Source organism: Labeo rohita, chromosome 9 (genome assembly GCF_022985175.1).
Source record: "Labeo rohita strain BAU-BD-2019 chromosome 9, IGBB_LRoh.1.0, whole genome shotgun sequence".
Classification (NCBI taxonomy): domain Eukaryota; kingdom Metazoa; phylum Chordata; class Actinopteri; order Cypriniformes; family Cyprinidae; genus Labeo; species Labeo rohita.
The window spans coordinates 16,229,110-16,252,717 of record NC_066877.1 but is presented as its reverse complement, the minus strand read 5'-3'; the positions used below and the strand labels follow the sequence as shown (position 1 = coordinate 16,252,717).

Below are 23,608 nucleotides of genomic sequence, written 5' to 3'. Positions count from 1 at the left end.
AACTCTTGATGGAAATGCTGTGATGTTACATGACATCATCTAAACAGTGCCTCAACAAATGCAAAATTTAATCAAAGCTAAAGGCAGTCCAAAGAAATAGAGCAGGCGTTCTCAACTCTGGCCCATGAGATCTGTTTTTCTGCATAGTTCAGCTCCAACCCTAATCTAACACACCTGAACATGTTAATCAAGGTCTTTAGAACAAAGCCACCAGAAGACAAGCCTGCAACCATTAGCTGAAAAAGCTTAACAGCTAAAGCTAGCGTTTCCGGTCTGGCAGTACCTTGGAAAGGAGACCAGAGACCATTTTATTTTAATGGATGTCAATGGATGAGAGGCTTTACTACACTGAACAAACAGCTTTCTAGAGTAAATGGCTTATCAACTAATGAATCGACAGCCTATCTGCTAATCTTCAACATGTTTTACTTATACTTTTGGATTAAACTATTTTTAGAGTTTACCACAAAAAAATGACTTTTTGCGACAAGTGGGATTCAGCTTACGGCACTTCTCATTCATTAGCATGGTATCTGTACACAACTGTGTCGCACAACTCTCACTGAAATAAAATATGAACATAAAAACTAGATGCTGAAATGAAGTGATTTTTCACATGATATTTCTTTTGTTTGTGTACTAAAATATCATAAATTGATAATAGTCGTACGTAGTTTATATTTTCCACAACTGGCTCATAAACATAAGGTGCATTCTTGTCTCAACTGTACCTATATGGTGTACAGTTGAGGCACCCATTCTTAATGCTGGCTAACCATTTATTGCAAATGTTAAAAAAAAAAAAAAAAAAAAAAAAAAAAAAAAAAAAAAATTACAGTTGTGCAACATTTTTTAAAAAAATTCTTATTTATTTATTTGCTTTATTTAATTCCGATTCAGTTAAACAAAATAGTAACAAATATTTACCACTAGAAAAGATATGGCAACCAGTACAAATGTAAACTTAACAATGTACATTCCTGTATATTCTATAACCCTACCCCTATACCATACGCATTGCTCAAAACTTTATGCATTTTTACATTTTCAGTCATTTTATATGAATTATAAGCTTGTTTCCTTATGGGGACCTAAACAATTTTCCCATTAGGTTAGAATTTATTAGTATTTCTATACTTGTGGGGACATTTGGTCCCCATAACGTAGGTAACACCAGTACACAAACACACACAGCCTCTGAATATGCATTTTATTTTCTATGATTGAATGTTACTGTATACATAGCGACCTATAAAGGGTATATAAACTGTACTCACATCACCACTTTGGATATTTATTGAAATGCTATGGTATCCTTTTAACATTCATGTTAGAAAATATGTCCATCAATAAGAGACCATTGAAATATCACATATATATATATTTTTTTTTACATAATTTGCGTAGCATGTGTGTAAATGTGATGTTTAACCTATCATAACACTGTACAACTAAACAGCATGTGACACAATACGGCCCCAATCTGGGTACATTTGATACACTGTGTTTCAACCGTACCCCACTGACATACTCACATGTTTCTCTAGATTATGAAATGACCTTGCATGGCACAATGTCATAAAATATGTCTATTTTTAGAGCACAGAGTAACGTTTGCAATGATATATGTTAAGTTTAACAATCATAAAAGAATAATAAGCTATTCATTGTGGAAGTGGCATGGTAAAAAGAAAATTTCACCTTGTAAAAAAAAACAAAAAAACTTTTGTCCATATCTTCAGAATGGAAAGACGCACACATTTCAAATTTCCCACGATTAAAGGAGAAGACTAATACACGTGTGGAGAAAAAAATCATGGCTCGGGGTTCCTGTGTATGCAAGTTATTTAAGGTATTTCAACTGTACACTTCTCAAATGTAGTCAGTCTACCCTACAAACCCTCTCATCTCTCTATCGTAAGACAGTCTCTGTTTAGGATCACTAGAGAGTTACAGGCAGGTGAGTTTGATCAAGGTTGGAGCTAAACTCTGCAGGAAAATGGATCTCGCAGGCCAGAGTTGAGAACCACTGTATTAGAGTGTGCAACTTTTTTTGGACAGGCAGTGTAAAGTCAACTCCAGCGCATCCCAAAGGCTTTCAATGGGTTTGAGGTCAGGACTCTGTGGTGGCCAATCTCTCACAGACTGAGCCTGGTGAATCGCAGCATTGTTATCTTGGAATATGAACATGGGGATGTCTTTCAACATGGTTATTCGATAAATGAAAAGCTATACTCCATCAGTTAGGGTTAAAAGAACTGTTGGCAAACATATTAATTATAGCAATAATGATTTATTCTTTAAATCTTACATATTTGCCTGTTTAAATATATTATGATATTGCCTTTTTTGCTTGCCCATCTGCTTCAATAGCACAGAGTAAGAGAATTAAGTTTTTTTTTTTTTGTGTGTGTGTGTTGTGTGAGACACCCAGATGATTAACCATTAGGAGTACTCTACGCCTCCAATGTAGTTTCTTTCCTGTACCACTCCACTCTTTCCTCTTTACTCTCTTAGTTTACACAAAAACCTTTCCATTTGTGCTGGACGTGAGTTGAGGGAAACGTTAAGCCTAACGAATGTAATGCTTCCCGAACAAACATTAGGCATGATTCATTTTAATCATGGAAATTCTCATTTCCAGCCTCAGTGCATATGAACATCATGGAAAAAATGAGTATGATTTTCAAGCAGACTGTCTTTTTCAAAGGCACATGTTCAGTACCCATGTTCAACAGCATATTCTAAAAGTTCCATCACACCCATTTCATGCATTTCCAGCCATGAATACTGTACGCATTATGATGCATTAGTCATTGCGGCGTTGTAGTCATGGTTACTGGGTTCAGAATTTTAAAACAGCAGCTGTCGGTACGGGACACCCAGTGAGATTTCAATCGAGTTCATTGTTCAGATAGATTGGTGAGTCAATGAAGCAACAAGGGAGGGTTAAACTGCGGCTGGTGCTGGCAGCTGGAATGGGGGATTTGATACATCGTGAGCAGTTCGGCTATTCTGAGGGCCAAAGACTTTAACATTGCGGCTTTTTTCATTCCAGATTGTTAGTCAGTTAAAAATAGTGGGTGAAAATATGATTCTTGTTCATGTTGCAGAACCCTAGGATGTTTACAGCATTTGGTAAATAATGGTCTGATTGTAGATTATCATTGGTGGGGAAAATGAAAATTTAATGGTGCAATAGAACTTGTGATCATTAACGCCCATTTTTATTTTAGTAGTACTAGCGATGTTGCTGATTTATCATATTTGTAACAGATTTGCAGAAATACCGATGTCTACATCTTTGGCTAGCCAGAGCAAATCTGGACACAATATGCGACCACAGCTTTTGCTCCCATCACTAACGTGTAATCCTGACTCAGTATATGCATATTTTTATCCCCTAAAGCTTTGGATGTGCAGATTTCTGTGGTGCCAGCTTTTTTGTCTTTAGGCTGCAACACTACAGGAAGAATCTTAAAATGCTGATGTCAAATTCAAAACAGATATACCCCTCAAACTGTCCAGAGAGAGAAAAGGAAAAAGATTATGGTGAAAGAGGGACTTTAGAAATGTGTTTTGCACATGCTGTGCACAGCTGCCAACCATCTCTGAAAACCCATTTCATGTGATTTAGAGTCTTCTCACAAAAATTAAAGAAAAGGAGAGTTTGGAAACCAGCACCATCAGATGATCAGCTGCAAGCTACATGAACATTCTGTCTTGTAGACACTTTGCTTACAATCCTGTAGGGTCACCCTGTTAAGACAGCTGGTGCCTTTTTGAACTGCCGTTTCAGTTGAAAAGTCATTTAGATGTTTTTGTTCTGCAAACATGCTGCTGTATGCAGTAAAACATAATATGAATGAATACATGAAAAATAATATGTGAATGTGTATGTTATTTGAATATATTTTAGGTACGCTAGAGTCTTGCAGTTTTATTAAGACTGCTCTCAGCCTGTGTCCAGCTGGAACTAATCTGCAATCTGTGAATCATCTTTATTGACGGTCTGTGCCCACCTGGCCTTGTGTAAAACTTTAGGAAAACTGCAGCTCATGTTAAAGAAAAAGGAACATTTAGACTTAGACTAGTAAAAGTCTAAGTCTTTTTTTTTTGCTTTGAGACTTTTAACAAAGAAGTGAGTTTGTGGATTTCAGAGTACACTGAAAGTAGCAGTAGTTTTTAGTTGGAAGAACACTAGTGAGCCAAGACTGCTTTAGTAAACAAGTTAGGTGTTTGCAAATGTTTGGCAACGATTGTACCTGTTTACTTTTTATTTTCACTGGCTCTAGCTGACCATAGAAACTCAGAACCAAAAACTGAATTCCATCTGGCTCCTTTTCAGCAATGCAGCAGAATGGTCAAAGAACTGCTACCATTAATAGTTTTTAATATTATTATAATAGCATTTAACTATAAAAAAAGTACATGTACCTAGCATATTGTGCATGTTTCTTTAATACTTCCTCTAAAACAGAATGCACAATATATCAAAACATATGTATCGCAGATGAAAGACTTATACTTAGATGTATTTTTACATTGTAAAGGAGCAGAGAAAAACGAACAGACTAAAAAGTAAACGAAAAGCATTTGGCTATTGGCATTTGTTGTGGCAAAAACTTTACCAAAAGTATGTGCACAAACATGTTGAATAAAACTCAAAGAATGTCAGGGCCTAGCGGTCAGAGCACATGCACTGACATATTGAGTCGCTGTATGTGCTCATGCAAGAGATGTGATTTTTCTCACATCATTTCTTGTTCTCCTCTACCTCACCCTGCTGTATCTTTTTAAATAAATAATAATAATAAAAAAAAACACACCATGCATTACTCATTAGTTTCATCAAGTTTTACTACTAGCAGGCTAGTGGTTTGTGATTCAGCATCCGCCATGACTAAGCAAAGGAAACTCTGACCAGGTTTAGTTTTGGGAAATCCACAGAACTCCACAATATCCATTCAGTTACCCATGGAAACTCTTGGACAGCAAGTCACGTTTCCATAAAGTAAATGGTGGTTTGAACCCACCATTAAAATTGTGGTACAATACAAGCATGTAAGTCAAGCAATATCTCCAACACTTAGATCAGTCCAGTGCACCAAAACCACAATAAAACCCAAACTATTATGTTTTAACTTTTAGTGCCATTTTGCTGCTTTCAGAAATATATGAAACAAACCGTGATATCTGTTCTTTTTATTCCATAGATGTCTTCTGATACACTCTACATGCACAAAAGATGAAGCCTCTGAGACATGGGTTGACAATGCAGGTCTTAAAACACAGTGTTTTTTTCATTAGATCGTTACTGACTGCCTTTTCATCCCAATTGTTTTATTAAAAGAGTGTGGTCATAGTCGGCGCCGATAGACTTGTGGGCAGTGCGCTGACATACAGCGCCGTTGCGCTCCGGGTGTCCCGTGTTTGAATCCTGACTCAGGGACCCCTCCTGATCCCACCCTCCTCTCTCCCACCTTGATTCCTGTCAATTCTGATCTGTCCTGTCATGATAAAGACCAAAAATACCAAAAATACATCTTTAAAAAAAAAAAAGTGTGGTCATGCCTAGTGTAATATACAGTGCACAGCATAAGTGAGTACACCCCCTCTAAAACTTAACAAATTCAGCATGTTAGGGTTCTTGGGGATATAATGTTCCAACATTCCTGCTTGATCAGTTACCAAAGAAGAATTATTCAGGAAAATAAGATTTTGAGTACACCCACCTGAAAGTTACTAAATAAAACAAACAAAAAAAGGCAATTGTTGATCAGCAGGTAAGTATATTGAACCAAAACCAAAGTAATTTCTTAGCATAAAAGAGGACAATGGTACAAGAGGAATACCAAATCATTGTTTTAAGTGTGAAAACATAGCAGAAGTAACATCGACATTCAAAACAATGGACTTGTGACAAAGCTTCTGAAATAATCAGGCCTTTACGTTTTCATTTAGTGATGAGTGAATTTTTTCTAGAAAAAGAACAGAAGAAATACCATGCAAGTGTCTCAGAGTCTGCAAAAGCTATGAAAAGAGTGACTGTTTATCTCACAGAGTAAGATGCAGCCTGTAAAAGTGACATGCATGGTTGTTTATCCACACCAGAACTACCTACTGTAGCCAAAGCACAATAAACTCATTTAACCTCTTCCAAAGCCCATATTTACCAAATACATATTTCTGAGAATCCATACTCTGATCTCAAGAGACCATGTTAATCATTGTAAATCCAGAAGCATCCAAAATGTTCTGGTGTTGCTAGAGGAGGAGTACAGTGAGAAGTGCCTGGTTCCAACAGTGACATTCAGTGGTAGTAAAGCTCTTATATAGGGATGTATGAGTACTGAAGGTCTGAGGGAGTTGTGCTTTATCAATGCCACTGTGTGATGTAATACAAAAACGTGAAACTGAAGATGCTACCCTCTCCTCATACCCTGTGTTGCTGCCAATTTTTTCAACATGACAATGATGATATGCATTCTTCTGACGTGAAAATCCTTCAGTGGACATGTATTTCACCCAATCTTAACATTCTTGAGCAGCTATGGGGGATTCTGTAGAGACATGCTGAGCAACACTTCCCATTAAAGACTATAGGGCATTTAAGGAGGTGGTCCTCCAGGAGTTAAACAGGACAAATGTGACCATTTGAATTTGATCAAGAACTTGTACGCTCAGTGCCAAGAAGGGTCAGAGCAGTATCCTTAAAGTTCTGAAGGATATACTAAGTACTAGAATATTCTACATTTGCTAAATTAAATCTAGGGTGTACTTATTTCTGCAATCCTTTATTTAAACAAAATTGGCGAATTTACCTATTTTACAGAAAATATTGACTTTTATATGACTTATATACTTTTAATACATTTCAAGGTTGCCATCTTTCCATGAATTATATTAGTGATCATTAAGAAAATACATCTTTCATATTTATTCGGAGGGGGTGTACTTATTTATGCTGTGCACTGTATATTTTTATTACTTTAATACATTTTGAACTAAACTGTTTCTTTCTTTCTTTCTTTCTTTGGTTTAATGTTACTTTTTGTTTTCTGGTCCAAGGACTTCTAATTTTAAGCCGGAATGGTAAATTAAGCAAGCTTTAAAAAATAATTAATAATAATAGCTATTAGAGAAATGGTTTCATATCTCAGTTTTTTAGAGTGTGTGTTTTTTCTTTTTATTATGACGAGACAGTGTAGATCAGACAGGAAGCAAAATGGGATAGAGAGATGGGGGTGGGATTGGGAAAGGTCGTCAAGCCAGAATTTGAATTTAAAGGCTTTGACCACAAAGGTAGAAGTGTTATATCCAATAGAATGTCTGGAAGATTAACACCATAATTTGAGGGACATGTTGAAACATACATGCAGGCCTATTGAAACTTATCAAACAGAATTTTTGTTCAATGTAACAGCTGACCCTGGTGAACTGAGGAAAGAGGAAAGCATTAAAAGGCCAGGGCAACAGGCTGTACTTTTCTGAAGATGGACTGCTCTTTTAAACACTACTTAGTGTTCCCATGCTCCTGTGAGGTGTTTTTTCTCTGTGTAACAAGTTAATACAAATGGTGAAATTCATGTTCTTCTCAATATCATTAGGCTACATCAATATTCCATAATTTATATTTTTAATTAATTTATTTTGACATTGTTGGACACAGTGGAGCAGAATTTGTCAGCACATTTCTTATTTGTTAGGTAATTGCTGCATTGTATCACAGGCGTCAGTTGGCTAGTTAATTCAACACTGAGATACAGCAACAGAAACAGGTGTTTTCTGGGCTGAATTAAATGCGTATTATAATATTATCTTTCAGATATAACACAACTGTAAAAATCTGAACTCTCAGGACTGACACCTCACTTTGATCCACCTATATTAGGTCAGCTCATTCTGTGACAGCTAGGAAATTATTTCATTGTGTGGAATGCCAGAGAACTTATTTTACATGGTTTTCACATGTCACATGTATCATGTAACATTTAAACATGTTATTCATTATCTGAATGCATTTTCTGATTCTGTTGCTATTGAAGCGGATGTAACTGATTTACATGGTTTTGTGTGTTATTTTTTGTGCCAAAAAAAAAAAAAAAAAAACTTTATTATGCTGGAATCATTACTTTAGAATTGAAAACAAATGACAAACCCTGTTTGTCACAGTAATCAAAACAATTCCAATCCAAAAAAATCCATTTTCTTTTCGTACATTTCTACATTTCTACTCCACACTTTTTTATATACTAAAGAGGCTTGCAAGAAAGTTCATATATTGTGTTTGTGATTATTCCTTCAGTGGGTAGCCAAGGATACAAGTTAAGCTGGAGGAGTGTAAGGAGAAAAAAAAATCTTGCTTTGGTTTGTTACATCACCTTCCCAATAAGGAACAGGCATACCAAATACGGCCTGGGGTCTGTTTCTCGTTTATGACTCTCTCGCTCACTTTTTTCCCCGTCTTTGTGCTTTTTCCTTCTTCTCTGTGCAGAGGAAAGAAGGAGGCGTGGAAAAATTGAGTGGCTTTTCTCCACAGAGTTGTGTGTTCTGTCCCAGGCTGGAGTGAGTGGCACTGCTCCTCTGGAGAGCACACAGTCAGCTCAACGGACGAGTGTCTCACAGTTTGCGAGCTAATCAGCATCATCTCTGCCTGACCCATCCAGAACAGTTCACTGAGGAGAAATACCAGGAAGATAATGACCTAAGAGTTGTCTTTTTGCAGTTTTTTGAAATTTCATAGAAAGACTGCGGAATACAGCGCTCTGAATTCTGTATTCCAGAGGTAAGTTGCTTGGTTATATACAGTATGAGTCATGCAAATATGCCTTTGTAAAAGGAGCATTTACGTGCATGTGTGAGACTCTGCAAGATGTTGTGGGTTTTAGTTTATTTGCATCCATGCATTCAAAAATGTGCGAAAATCCATTTTTACTCAAATTTTCTGTGTGCACCCTTCTTACCCTATAAAGTTTGTTTGCATGACTTTTCCAATGCTCACAATGTGCAGGCGGTTTTACGTCTTAATTATAGTTTTAATGTTAAGAATTCTGTGGGTACACTAAATTCCAAAGCTTTGGGAGAAAGAGGGAATTTTTCTTGCGCCACAGGAAGAGACATTGCAGAAGAGGCAAAGCAAAGTGCTCTGATAAGTAGAGTACATGAGGAGGGGCTCTGTGCTAAGGGTGTGTTAAGAGTGAAAAATTTTGCGACCACTGTTGCAGTATGCACTCAAGTGTTTATGATATGATTATACATAACCTTCTTATGTTATGTAAAAGTGTAAAATGCACATTTTTCTTGAAGGATATATTGCAGAATTATCATCCTAACTATCTGGTTTAGTTGTAATGCTGATTTTTGGATTTAGAGGATAATGCTGATTATGAGTTTGTTTAAACAGAAGAAAGAAGCAGAACATGTCAGGAACCTCTGTTGTACTTTTCGAACACTATAGACACTATTCAAATCGTACCTTCTGCCCAGCACTGTAAAGACAGGGTGATGTGAAACACTTTTTCCACTGTCTTTGCCAGATGGACAAAGAATTCTGGGAGAGTAAGAGCTGAGGCATTAAACATAAGTGAAGCAGAACCAGATGTGGACCCTTGAAACACCAGAAAACCTAAATTCATTGCAGTACTTTCCCATTAACTTGCATACAATTATATACGTAATTGTCACCACAAACATGCACAGAACTGTAGGGTACAGATATGCACTCTTTAGGGGAAGATAAGGTATGGAGGTGTACCGTTGATGGTACTGCCCTGGTGACAAGCTGAAGTTACAGTTATTGTACAATTTTTTTCCTGACATTGTGGGCATTAGATTTTTTCTATTGGGCCAGCTTTGAGAAAGACTGACAGGGGAGAAGCAGATATCCCAACTCAACCACTAGAGGACAATGTTGAGACTCATTTGTAATACTCATTTGGTGCTTAAGGGTTTCAGACTGAGCTTGGTTTTGGTACAAACATATGTTTTTCATTCCATTATTGCTGCTTAAGCAATAAAACATTGAAAACCTTTACTGAATGAGGCAGCAAAACGAAGCTGGAAAATACTGTAAGATTTCCACAGTTTGAATGTTCTCTGGGAAATATTTTTGCAGTCTGAAGTGGCCATTTTTATATTTTTTTTTCCTCTGATGTGCTTAATTAATTATATTTATTTTTTTCTTTATTTCTTTATGCAGCATGTGTATATTAGTAAACAGTTTTTATGTGGTTGTGCTTTCAGTTAATATTTTTTAGACACACTAGTTGGCACATTTAGTGCACATTAGGACTATACATGTTACATCAAATATTATAAATTTACATTTAATACATTTAAATGTAATACACTAGTGTGCTGAAGTTGTATTTATTTATTTATTTGCTAGCATTGATTTAGTATATATTTATATTGAAATTATCTGACAACAGTGATGTCAACATGAAGTTCAAATTTCCTGGTCTTGTGCACTATGCATAATTATAATTGATACACACAAACACACACATGCTGTTCCTCTGAAATTACGTATCTGTATCTATAGGATACAACGGGGCTAAAGGCACACCTTAAGAAAAAATGTGATTTTAACTGCACCCAAAATTTATGATTGCAAAAAAAAATATACGTTTGTATTAAACATTTATGGAGCAACAGCTTTTGTGTGAAAATAAATCGTACAAGTTGTTTATTTTGTTTAAAAATCTTATAAATGTATGAGGTGACAAGGGGGGCCCGGTGTGTAGGGTAAAAGCCCCCCCTGCATGGGGCAAAATGCACACAATATTGATACAAATACTTGAGTTAAAATATTTTTTTTTCTTTGCCACATTTTGATGATGTATAAGTTAATACTTGTTTAAAACAATCACTTTAGCAAAGTTTGTACTATTTTCTGCTTATTTTGATACATAAAATAATTTTTGTTTAATAAATATGTTAAAATATGTTAATTAAAAATGCCTTTTAGCCCCAATAGCAGGGGCGCTTTTTACCCCAAATACCATACTTTCACATATTCTTTCGTTATTTAAGAACTGCTGCTTTAATCTTTGTTCATCTTAAACAAAACTGTAAATAATTAAGAAGACCTTTGGCTCAAAATATGTTGAATAACTTTACCAATTCTCATTTGCTACTGAAATCTACAACATTTTAAAAAACATCAAATATTAGATCAAGTAAGCGCAGAATCAACTTTACACTGCTGCCCGCGATCGTGTCAAGAATCAGCCAAATTTGCACATGCATTGAGAAAAGCAGATGTTTTGGAAACATCTGCCACATTTTTGTGCCACCTAGTGGACGGGGAAAATAAAATCAAAAGTGCCTTTTACCCCAGGATGCCTTTAGCCCCATCGTACCCTATTGGGTGATGTCACAAATTTCTCTTAGTTTTCAAACGGGCTCCATTCTCACAATTGTACTTCTTACTATCTAATCAACTCTCAAAGAATATCAGGTACATGTTTTCTTGTTGGAAATCTTGAAGATGTCAATGTTATAAACACTTCATGTTAAATATAAAGAGTAGCTTACATAATTAAAATGCCAGGTGGAAAGAACGATCTTTAAATAAAATAACTGAAACTATTATTTAAAGTCATATTTATTTGAATAATGAATCAAATATGTCTGGAATGTTTCACCTGGACCAAGACATGATTTTTGCTCAGGACAAATTACGCTGTTCCTCAGTGAGAACATGACACTGTTCACTTTGTTAACACATTAAAAAGAAATGAATGAATGAATAAATAAATATAATAAAAATACAGTGTTTATTTATTTATTTTATTTTATTTTTTATAACTGTAAGATCCTGTTAACATGCAAAAATGCCTCTAAAAACAAATATGTAATATTTCCTAGTTTTTTTTTTTTATTATTATATTTGCTTATATGGTCACATGGCAACCAATTACCAAAACTAATGAGTTTGTACTGTGACTCAATGTGTCCAGCAACTCTAAGACTGATGTGATGGAAAGCATGATATTTTCCTATAGTCTTCCACTCTGAAAGTTTTTACAATAGAACCTTTCAGTGCGATTCTGAGCTTAACAGGGAGGGAACATTCTGTGTCATTCTGTGGTATCTGTCTGTCTGCATGTTATGGCATTTTTGTTTGTGTCCAGTACTCCCATGCTTTTTTTCTAAGTGTGGACCATGTAGTGCTTAGTGGTTTTTACTGGCAAATAAGGACAGTTGATGTGGGAAGAAAACCTTTTAAAATTCTGAAATCTGACAGCTGTGTGGATTTGGCTCATGGGGTGGAAACAGGTCACAAATCTCACTGTGCTGCCAGAACTTTTCCTCTCCTCCAAAAAATAAGCATAAACAGTCCTGAAGAATTTCAGAGAATGTTTATGATATTTTATGAGATAAGATAAGAACACAAACAAGCCAATAAAGGACTATATTTAGAATATTGGTCATTTTGACACCTATAATTTGATAGCAAAACATTATGAAACTGTGCAAGGTCATGTCAGATCTGTGGATGAACAGCAGTCAAATGTGCCGTTGCAAGTAAGTTCTATATGAAATGAAGGGATGTTGTTTGAGAGTATCGACGTGTGTGTATATGCACATTTTCTCCAAAACTTAAAAGCAGTTTTGTTTCCTTTTTTCCAGCTGTCTATTCCGAAGCTTTTGTGGACAATGGGGAAGAGCCGGTTATTACTGTATGCCCTCTTGGGTGTAATGGTTTTTGGCCTATTCCCAAAACTTGAAGCTCAGGAGGGTAAGTTTAGCCCATCATCATTTTTTTTTTTTTTTTTCTTTAATGGGTGAAAATATTTTACTGTGCTATTTTTCCTTGACTGGGAGTTTTTAAAATGAGATATCTTGTTCTTGGCAAAGCTCTATTGTTAAATATTAAGTTTAATTACATCTACTTGTGCAACAGCAAGTAACAATGAGCATTACAGGGTGATTTTTAGAAGACAATCAATGCTGGTCACTTGTGTTAAAACTTTTAAATGTCATATTCACGACAGTGAAGAGAAACCACAGTTTATGTAAAAGGAAATACTTTGAGGCCATTTAGTGCAGTATGCTAGAGTTTATTCAGAACTTCTAATGAACAAAAACAGTTCAACAGATAACTGAATTTTAAGTTTACATCACCAATCCTGAAGGATTTCAAGAGCTACTGACAGCGTCGGGAACGGCCACAGGCAGTTAATATTGACACTGGGTAATCAAACTAGAAATAACCCAATTAACAATTCCCCCACTGTTAACATGACTAGTTTTGTCACAGTCACATTTTCTGCATGCAGTGACTCTTCTCATGCTGTTTTAGTGCGTTTGCGCAAATAGACATGAGATAATGGATTTTAGATGTAACAGAATTTCAAGACTATCAACATCCATCCAACTGTCTTTCTGTCTCTCTGCCATTATCCATTTACTTATTTATCCATCCATTCCTGTACTAAAAAAAAACAACAACAAACAAACAAACAAAAAAAAAAACTAAAAAGTTGATTCACTTCATGCCTAAATTCTTTAGACGACAAGGTATCACTGATTTATGGCTCTAGAGACTTTAGAGATCATCAGCAGCTGATGATGGCTTACCACCCAGCACAGCTTATGTCTTGAGAGCTTAATGTCTGATTCTTATGTGTTTGTGTGCTGACTGTCTTCACTGTGTAACCATTTAAGTAAAAAAGTGTTCCTCCACAATTAATACAGTGATGAATCCATATGTTCTCATCTTTGAATTGTTTACCAAACAGAAAGCGCATTTCACTGAATTTAAACATTAAAGACCCCGTAAACTGAAGTGTAGGTTCGTCTTTACCCATCAGTAGTATTTTGTAGTATGCTCCTAAATGATGTCAAACTTACAGCAGCTATCTTCTGGAAAATAAAGCTAAAAGTATTGATTGTCTAGAATATTCATGTCCCTCCCCTAATATCGCCTGCAGTCAATTATCAATATTGGCTATTTAAAAATGGGACAAACATTCAGTATATCCTGGCCAATAAAATTGTTTCAGTAGATGCTGTTATCTCTAGAAATAGAACTGTGATTGTTACTGAGCGATTCAATGGGTCTTTAATGATCAAATTTGTGAAAAATGCCATTAGAGTTAAAAGAAGTGACAGTAAAAATATTTATGAAGGTCCAAAGATGAGACAGAAGGGTCATGACTGGTGCTGTTATCACTGAATACTGTAACATGAGTCTGCATGGTCTGACTGAACACAAGAAGATGAAAGATTCAATTGCCCAGGCAGCCTCTAGAGGGGCCCAAACACATATATACAGTACAGAAACTTTGTAATGTACACACAGTCACTCTAAATAGACTGTAAATCAGAACCTCACAACAATTCTACAAAGTGGCAGAGCATCTTCCTTGTTTCAGCAGACATGCAGTATAATGTGTTTGTGTTGTGTTTTTATGATGGATTGTAATTATCCATGATTATGTTTGATGCTTGCACCCCTCCCCTTTCACCCTCCCTCTTTCCTTTTTTAACCCACACATTTTGCATTATATTTTGTTTGTCTCTCTGTCCTCTCTCTACCTGTCCTTCAAAGCCTCCGCGCCAGCCGACCTTGTACTCTTAATTGACGGATCAGAGAGCGTTGGAGCTGCCAACTTCCCCCTCTTCAGTGATTTGGCTGTCCAAGTGATTGAGGGGCTTGCCGTGGGCAGGGACGCAATCCGTGTAGCCCTTGTGCTTTATGGTGCCGACCCTGAGATTCAGTTCTATCTCAATAGCTATGACAACAAAGAGAGTGTCCTCAGTGCTATCCGGGGGCTTAAGTACCCTGGTGGTTATGACGCAAATCTGGGGTCCGCTTTGGAGGAGGTGGCAGACAGTCTATTGAGCCAAGAAGCAGGAGGCAGGGCAGAGGAAGGGGTTCCCCAGGTGCTGGTGGTGATCAGTGCTGGGGAGTCCACTGATGATGTCAGTCAGGGCGAGAGGGCCCTAAAGCAGGCCAGTGTGTACACCTTTGGCATTGCTGTGGGTGATTCTGCTACTGCCCAACTGGAAGCTATTGCTACAGACAAAAGCTTTGTTCTGTCTGCTCCTGATGTCAGAACAGTGGCAAGCATGGGTGACCAGATACTACCATACATTAATGGGGTCGCCCAGCGCACCATTCTGATTGAAACACAATTCACAGAAGGTATGTAATTACCGTATGAGGGGGATTCCATAGTGAAACTGAAGAACAGGAAATAATGACATTTAAACAACAAAACGAAACAAAAAAAAAGGTTTTAGTGTTTTTTTCTCTCCCAAATATTTTCAGTATTTCTTTAATTGTCTCGTATTTTAGTGGCAACACTTATACACCATATCTTGAGTGCAGTTTCCATCCTGATCCTAGGGACCCACCGCTCTGCACATTTTGTCTGTCTTTCTTATTTAACACACCTGATTCAGAACATCAGCTCATCTGCTCATCTGCTCCATGAACTGCACAGAGTGTGCCAGAAAAGATACATACAAAATGTGCAGAGCGGTGGGTCCTCAGGACCAGGATTGAAAACCAGCGCCTTAAACAACATGCTGTGTTTGCCAATGAACCATACAAAACAAGTTTTGTAATTCACTGTTCTCATCATGGATTATGTTCTCCCTAAAATAGAATATTAAGACTAAAACAAGTGTAGCACAGCTTTCAAGTGGAGAGCGATGATTCTTTAAAGGAGAAGTGCACTTTCAGAACAAAAATATACAGATAATTTACTCATCCAAGACAGTCATGTCTTTCTTTCTTCAGTCGTAAAGAAATTATGTTTTTTGAGGAAACATTTCAGGATTTCTCTCCATATAGTGGACTTCAATGGTGCAGCTTTAAAGGGCTCTAAACGATCCCAGCTGAGGTAGAAGGGTCTTATCTAGCGAAATTATTGAAATATTTACTTTTTAATCTCAATTGCTTGTCTTGTCTAGCTTTGTGTGTACTCTGTGTATTACAGTTCATGACAGTTTGGGTAGGTTGAAAAAACTCCCATCTTATTTTCTTCCCCAACTTCAGAATCGTCCTACGTCGCTGTTTTACCTTGTTTTTGTTTGATCTTCTTTGCACATACACTTTGTAAACAGTGGGCTGGTACTTCTGCAGTGATGTAGAATGATTTTGAAGTTGGTGGAGAAAATGAGATGGGAGTTTTTCAACTGCCTTGAGCTGGAATACACGGAGTTCACGCAGAGCTAGACAAGACCAGCGTTTGAGGTTAAAAAGTATATAAATTGTCAATTTTTTTTTTTTTTTTTTTAGAAAATAACTAATTGTTTCGCTAGATAAGAGACTTCTTCCTTGGCTGGGATCATTTACAGCCCCTTGAAGCTGCATTTAAACTTCATTTTGGAATTTCAAACTCGCGGGCACCATAGAAGTCCACTATATGGAGAGAAATCCTGAAATGTTTTCCTCAAAAAACATTTTTTTTTTTGTTTTATGACTGAATAAAGAAAGACATGAACAGCTTGGATGACAAGGGGGTGAGAAAGTTATCGGTTCTGGAAGTGAACTCCTCCTTTAAAATTTTTTTTGGATGTTTATATTCAGGATATTATAAAAAAATTTATCAGCAATGTCCATGTTTTGGAATGAGTGATTACTTATTGTTAATTCATTTTTTTATTGTTTTACTACATTTATCTATGCCAGCTTTATGTCAAGTAAAAAATGGTGATAGTTAATACATTGTATTTGTAAAACAACCTAAGCTAAACCTTAATTATTTATTTTAAATAAATTATGAGAGTCAACTGCATCATAGGTTACCTGGATTTGGTTAAAATTTGCACAAGGACTAAACAGAATTCTTTTTTTTCACCTTTAGCTTTGGCTGTTGGGAAGAGAGATATAATTTTCCTCATTGACAGTAGCATGGGTACCATCGTAATCAATGCAGTGCGAGAATTCATCAAAAGATTTATTGACACCATGCCGATTGGACCTGATCAGGTGCAGGTCGGAGTGGCCATGTTTTCCACCACCCCAAAGATGGAGATCAACCTCAACTCATTCAATTCAAAGGAATCACTAATCTCTGCCCTCGCAAGAATAAAACCTAAACCTTCAGCTGATGTCAACATTGGTTCTGCCTTGGATTTTGTGAGGACCAGCATGCTCACAGCTGAGAGTGGGAGCCGCTTTCAAGATCAAGTGCCACAGCTTGTGCTGCTCCTTACTAGTAAAAAATCCAAAGACAGTGTCCAACAACCAGCTGATGCCCTTCGTCAAACAGGTGTTCTGACTTTGGCTGCAGGCTCCAAGGCTGCCGATGAGGCTGAGCTCAAGCAAATAGCTTTTGATGACAGTTTGGTTTTCATGCTGAAGGACTTTAGGGCATTGCTGCGCAACCCCAGAGAAATTATCTCCCCTCTCACTACATTGTCTGGTATTGTTGTAACAGAGGGTCCAACTGAACCAGGTAATGTTTAGAGTTCTACAAACATACTTATTTTGTTTATAAAAAAGCAGATTGTATTTTTCCTAACTAATACTTATGTATATAGATAAATATTGAAATATTTCACAAAACCATGTATCTTTTCTACAGTTGTGGATGTTACTACAGTCCATACCCAAAGAGTTGTCCGAGACATTGTCTTTATGGTGGATGGATCTAGCTATGTTGGAAATAATGTGCAACCTGTGCTGAACTTCATTACCGAAGTGGTGAACAGACTAGACGTTCGACCTGAGCGAGTGCGCATCGGACTAATGCAGTTTGCTGAAAGGCAGCATACAGAGTTTTTTCTGAACACGTACAACACCAAACAGGATGTGCTCTCTGCCATCGCTCGGCTGGGACTGATCGGAGGACGTGCACTGAACACTGGTGCAGCCCTACAATTTGCCCTAGCCAACCACTTCCAGCCCGCAGCTGGGTCTCGTAGGAAAGAGGGGACTCAGCAGGTACTGGTTTTAATAACTGGAGGACCATCTCAAGATGAGGTCAAGAGGGTCGCAGACCGTGTAGCTTTAGCGGGTGTCTTGACTTTTGCTGTTGGAGCTGGCCAAGTGGAAGATCGTTTCCTGAAAACTGTTGCTTTTGTGGAAGATTTGGCATACTACAGAAGAAATTTTGCTGACTTGTCAAGTGTTGTTGATGAAATTATGACACCACTAATCACGGTTGTTGGGGAGACTAACACAACAATAGGTGAGCTAAAGCACCTTTTCATTAAAAAAAAAATCATAAAGTGCATGACTTCACAAAGATCATTCAGTTTTATTTTTAAATGGGCACAACATACTTCTTACACTTAGCAAAATGGAAAGAAATTAACTGTGAATATTAAATTAAGTATTAAATTAAGTGAATTATATGGTCAGAGAGGAAGATTCTAGATATATAATTGGCCTAGTAAAAAAAAAAAAACTAGATATCCACTAAATATTTTACCTAGTGGTCACCCTAAATTGGGAACAAAGACCATAATTAGTGAAATGTTTGTATAATAATACCATATTAAAAGTGTGATGTGGCAACAATGGCATTCTCTTGGAGAACCTACAAACACTCTTTCTAAATGGACAGATATCTGAGGACCCCACAAGTTTTGTCCAGTTAAATTTGATTCAGTTAATAAATTAAGATGCATATAATGGTACATGAAAACATACTGGAATGACCCAACATCTCGTTTATTTCTGAAGAAGTTAATGAAAGCTAATTTTTTAACTACAATTGTTTTCGTATCTATTTTTTTTTTTAATATCTATTACTAATATCACTAAAATAATGCTAATTACAACAGTATTTTAAAATGAAAACATGATAACTCCCCAATACTGACTGAAGTCATAGTATGCTTTTGAGGTATTTGTAAGGTTTTGGATAGTAATGAATCAAGTGTTACTACATCCATCTAAAGTTACTAATTATTTGGATTAGTATTCTAAAGTGAAGATCATGGTAATCCACTAGTAATGACTGAAATGTTACCAAATCCGTTGGAAGGAACTACCATCCAGAACCTTACAGAAACCTCTAAAGCTTACAATGATTTCAGTCATTACAAGGAAGTTATCATGATCTTCACTTAAGAATACTGATCCAAATAATGGCTAATTCTTTTTAGAAGTATGTAGTAACACTTGAATCATTACTATACAATTCTTTACAAAACCCTCAAAAGCTTACAATGATTTCAGTCATTCAGTCATTACTAAAGAATTATGTTATTCAGTTTAGAACTGATCTAAATAATTAGTAGTTCCCTCTGAAGGGTTTGGTAATACTTGAGTCATTACTAGTGACCTTCGATTTAGAATTATTCATTATTCATATGAATTATTAACTTGCATAGGTCTTAATAGTTCTCTGGGATATATATATATATATATATATATATATATATAAAGCAGTTACTGATTAGCTAATAGTGAACTACCACATTTGACTAAACACTACTACTTACTAATCCATTAATAAGAGTTTCATGTTAGTTAATAGTAGTTAGTAGAGTGCTAATATTGTGTTACTCATTTGCTCCTGTGCCGTTATTCATTAATGATGAAACAGTATTCAAAAGTGTTATCTAAATTCTTTTTATTACTGGGCACTGGTAACTAAAAAACAATTGTTTTGAGGTGATAAGTATCACTATAAAGTCCATGAACATGTTATATTAGTAAACATAAATTACTTTTTGCACTTGTTTATTTTTTTAACACCTACATTTATTGTGTTTTCAGAAATGTACAATTTAAGTTCTATGTTGTATATATTTAAACATTTTATTGTATTTAATTAATATTCTCTTTTTCACAGATTTTCCAACACCAGGTCCGTCTGGTGGAGAAAGGGATGTTGCATTCTTGATTGATGGCTCTGATGATGTAAGAGGTGACTTTCCCTATATCCGTGACTTCATTTCCAAAGTAATTGAGCCTCTGGATATAGCTTCTAATAAAGTACGAGTTTCTGTGGTCCAGCATAGTGAGAGACCAAGTCCTAGCTTCTTCTTGAACACTTACCAAACCAAAGATGAGGTGTTGAGAGCTGTAAGAGGACTCGCTCTGGCAGGTGGCAGAAGTTTAAATACTGGAGCTGCCTTGACTTTCATGAAAAACACCATCTTGTCACCAGCAAATGGTGGTCGAGCCAGTAAAAATGTTCCCCAATTTTTGATCGTTTTGACTGGGGGGAGATCAAGAGACAGCGTCAAAGAACCTGCAGTTGCCCTGAAGACTGAGGGAGTTGTTCCTTTTGGTGTTGGAGTGAAAAATGCGGACCCTAAACAGATTGAGGCCATCTCTCACAATCCATCATTTGCTTTCAATGTGAAGGAATTCAGCCAGCTCAGCACTGTTCAGGAAAGGCTCAAGAACTATGTGAACCTTCCAGATCAAGAACTGAAGGAGTTTCTCACCATAGGTAAGAACATTCTTAGATTTTTTTCATTGCTGTGGTCTTCTGTATGCTTGCAAAAGGAGCAGTGTGTGTTAATGGTTATTTTTTTTTGGGTACTGTGCTATTCTGTTTCTGAATATTTCTCATTGGTGTACTATGTCTTAGTTGATGCTGAAGATATAGCAAAAGATGTTGTGTTTCTCTTGGATGGATCTGATGGTACTAAAAATGGATTTGGTGCAGTTTGTGATTTTGTTCAAAGAGTTGTTGAACAGCTTAATGTGGAAGAGAGCAAATACAGAATATCTGTGGTTCAGTACAGTGACAATCCAGTGGTTGACTTCTATCTTAAAACTTACTCAACAAAGGTAGAGGTTCTAAATGCCATAAAGGTCCTGAAACACAAAGGTGGCCAAGCAACTAATACTGGTGCAGCCCTCCAGTTTGTGAGGCACCAGGTTTTCAATTCTTCATCTGGGGGTAGACAACTTTATGGAATTCCTCAAATGCTAATATTGTTGAGTAGCAAACCATCTAGTGATGAAATAAAAGGGCCTGCCATGGCCCTGAAAGATCTTGAAATAGTGACTGTGAGCATTGGTGTGGAAAATGCAGATTCAAATGAGCTGAAAACTTTATCATTCCAGTCTCAGTTCACACATTATATTGATCGATTTGATGACCTTCCTTTAATAGAGCCACAAATAGTTTTAACACTAAAGAATATCCAAAAAGATCCTGGAGAAATTCCTAAAACAGAAGTTCCAACCTCATCTGGTAAGGGCTTTCACTATAAGCAATCACTGAACAATTATTTGTGTTTAGGTGTTCAGAATTTGTATAGTCTTTGCGTTTGTAAATCGCTGTGGGTAAGAGCATCTGCTAAATGCCTTAAATGTTTTAGAAATTGCCATATATAGGCTGATGTTCTAGGATGTATGGAACTGAAAAGTTTTCTTGTTTTTCTTTTTAAATCTTTCTTCTTAAGTTTTTTCACATGTCTTCCATGTCTTTAGTTGACATCTTTTGCACATAAAGATGTTCATTCCATGGGAGTGTTTTTGTTCTGTATTTCACTTGCAAGAGCCTTTTCTTATTCAACGCTATTCACATCCTGACCCACAAAATAATTTTTGAGGGTTCGATGTCACTGATATTCTTTGGTTTTCTTTGATTCTTTTACTTACATTTTGAAACATTTTTTTGCTCTTGTACACTTTTAAAGCTTTTGCTATTCAATTTATACATTGAATGAGTCAAATGTATTCCAATACCCTTTTCTGTTTCTTTTCTTGGTAACGTGCCTGCTACAGGAATTAACAAACGGGATATAGTTTTTCTCCTTGATGGCTCTGATGACTCCAAAAATGGACTTCTTGTCATCCGTGAGTTTATTCGGAGAATGGCAGAGGATCTTGACATTGACCAGGACATTGTTCGAGTTGCTGTAATACAGTACAGCGAAGATGCTTTGACTCATTTCCTACTTAATACTTACACTAGTAAGAAAGCTGTAATCTATGCCATTAATGGCCTTAGAGCAAAAGGTGGGAGAAACCTAAATACTGGGGCAGCACTGCAGTATGTCAGGGACCATGTTTTCACTGCTGCTTCTGGAAGTAGACATCAGCTAGGAGTACCTCAGCTGTTGATTGTTATGACTGGTGGAGGGTCCAGTGATGATGTGGCAGGTCCTGCTGAAGATCTCAAAAACACTGGAGTTCTGTCCATTGCCATTGGAATAAAAAATGCTGTAGAGGCGGAGCTCCAATGCATAGCATTTTCACCTAGATTTCTTTTTAATCTTTCAGCCTTTGGTGAACTTTTACATATACAGCCTGATATCCTCTCCTTTATCAAATCCAAAATGGGAATAGAACCCCCTACTATCATTGGTAAGAATAACGACACTTGGCTTTTTCCTCCGATTCAACCTTTTTCTTTTGACTTTGGGCATTTGATAGTTCGGATATGAAGCCTCAGGAAAATCTTCTTTCTTCACTGAACTGCTTGCTTTAACCATGAGGCCATTTATTGAGAATAATGGCAATTAATGGCCTTTGCCACTAAATATTTACCTGTTCTGTTCATCTTTTGCTTTGTCCATCAGAGAACTTCCATGGTTTTTTCACTGGTTCTCTTAACCATGGAAGAGTCTTACTACTTGTGGGGATTCCCCTTCAGTTTAAGCTCTTGTTTGAGCCAATGATTTCTCAATCATTGATGGTATTTCAACTCCTTGTTCTTCCCTTTTCTATTCTGGTTGCCCGACTGATCTTACTTAGTCAACTGAGCGCAAAAATACACTAGTGATATCCTCTCATAATGAACATTTTTCTTTGTTTCAGATATTGTTAGCATATTCTTAAAAACGCAAACATAGCAAAATGGATATGGATTGTAAATTTGTCTGTAAATTGTTTGTTCAGATTTGAAATTTATTTTGAATGCTATGAAAATATCACTACATGCAGTAATGTGGTTTAAATGTATAGTGTGTTGATGTTTTGTCTTACACTTTTATAAAAGTCCGTTTTACTAAAGCCATTTAATTTTCATCCCAGTTGAATTGGATGCAGCTCAAAGAGACATTGTCTTTATTCTGGATGGGTCTGATGACACCAGGGATGCATTTAAACAAATGTGTCAGTTTGTTCAAAGAGTGGTGGACAAACTCAATATCGGGCCAAACAGAGACAGAGTGTCTGTAGTTCAATACAGCAGAGAGCCACAGGTCCATTTTTACCTCAACACACATGCCACAAAGCAAGACGTTCTCAATTCAATTGAGAGTCTGCAACACCAGGGAGGAAGTCCGCTCAACACAGGAAGAGCCCTTGACTATACCAAAAAGAACATGTTCATTGCCTCTTCTGGGAGCAGAATCCTAGAGGGGGTTCCTCAGGTGCTGGTTCTTGTGACTGGAGGAAGGTCTCAGGATGATGTTAGAGCTCCAGCTGCTGCTCTGAAAAAGGATCAAATTGTAACATTCGGTATTGGCAATCAAAATGCAGATGTTATTCAACTCCAGGCAATTTCATATACTCCTGGTCATACCCTTACTGTCTCTCAGTTTGATGACCTTCAAACCATTGAACAGAATCTTCTATCATATGTAAAAAGAGTTCCTCGTCAGCCCAGGAGGCTTCCACCAACTACAACAGGTAAGGATTTTTTTTTTTTTTTTTTTGGAATGTGGTTGTTTTTATTTTTGGTGTTATGGACTACTAACATAACTATACATATATTTATGC

At 36.7% G+C, this 23,608-nt stretch overlaps 1 protein-coding gene across 1 annotated transcript in view; it reads left to right on the top strand.

The window, feature by feature from the left end:
• The first annotated feature begins 8,491 nt into the window (after positions 1 to 8,491).
• The window catches only part of col6a3 (collagen, type VI, alpha 3), a 121,082-nt gene continuing 105,965 nt past the window's right edge, over positions 8,492 to 23,608 (top strand). Inside the window, 8 exon segments of the mRNA XM_051119981.1 lie at positions 8,492 to 8,788; positions 12,640 to 12,748; positions 14,564 to 15,160; positions 16,830 to 17,423; positions 17,553 to 18,158; positions 19,773 to 20,378; positions 21,668 to 22,249; positions 22,919 to 23,518. Coding sequence (XP_050975938.1) covers positions 12,667 to 12,748; positions 14,564 to 15,160; positions 16,830 to 17,423; positions 17,553 to 18,158; positions 19,773 to 20,378; positions 21,668 to 22,249; positions 22,919 to 23,518 — 3,667 coding nt within the window. The 5' untranslated portion in view covers positions 8,492 to 8,788; positions 12,640 to 12,666.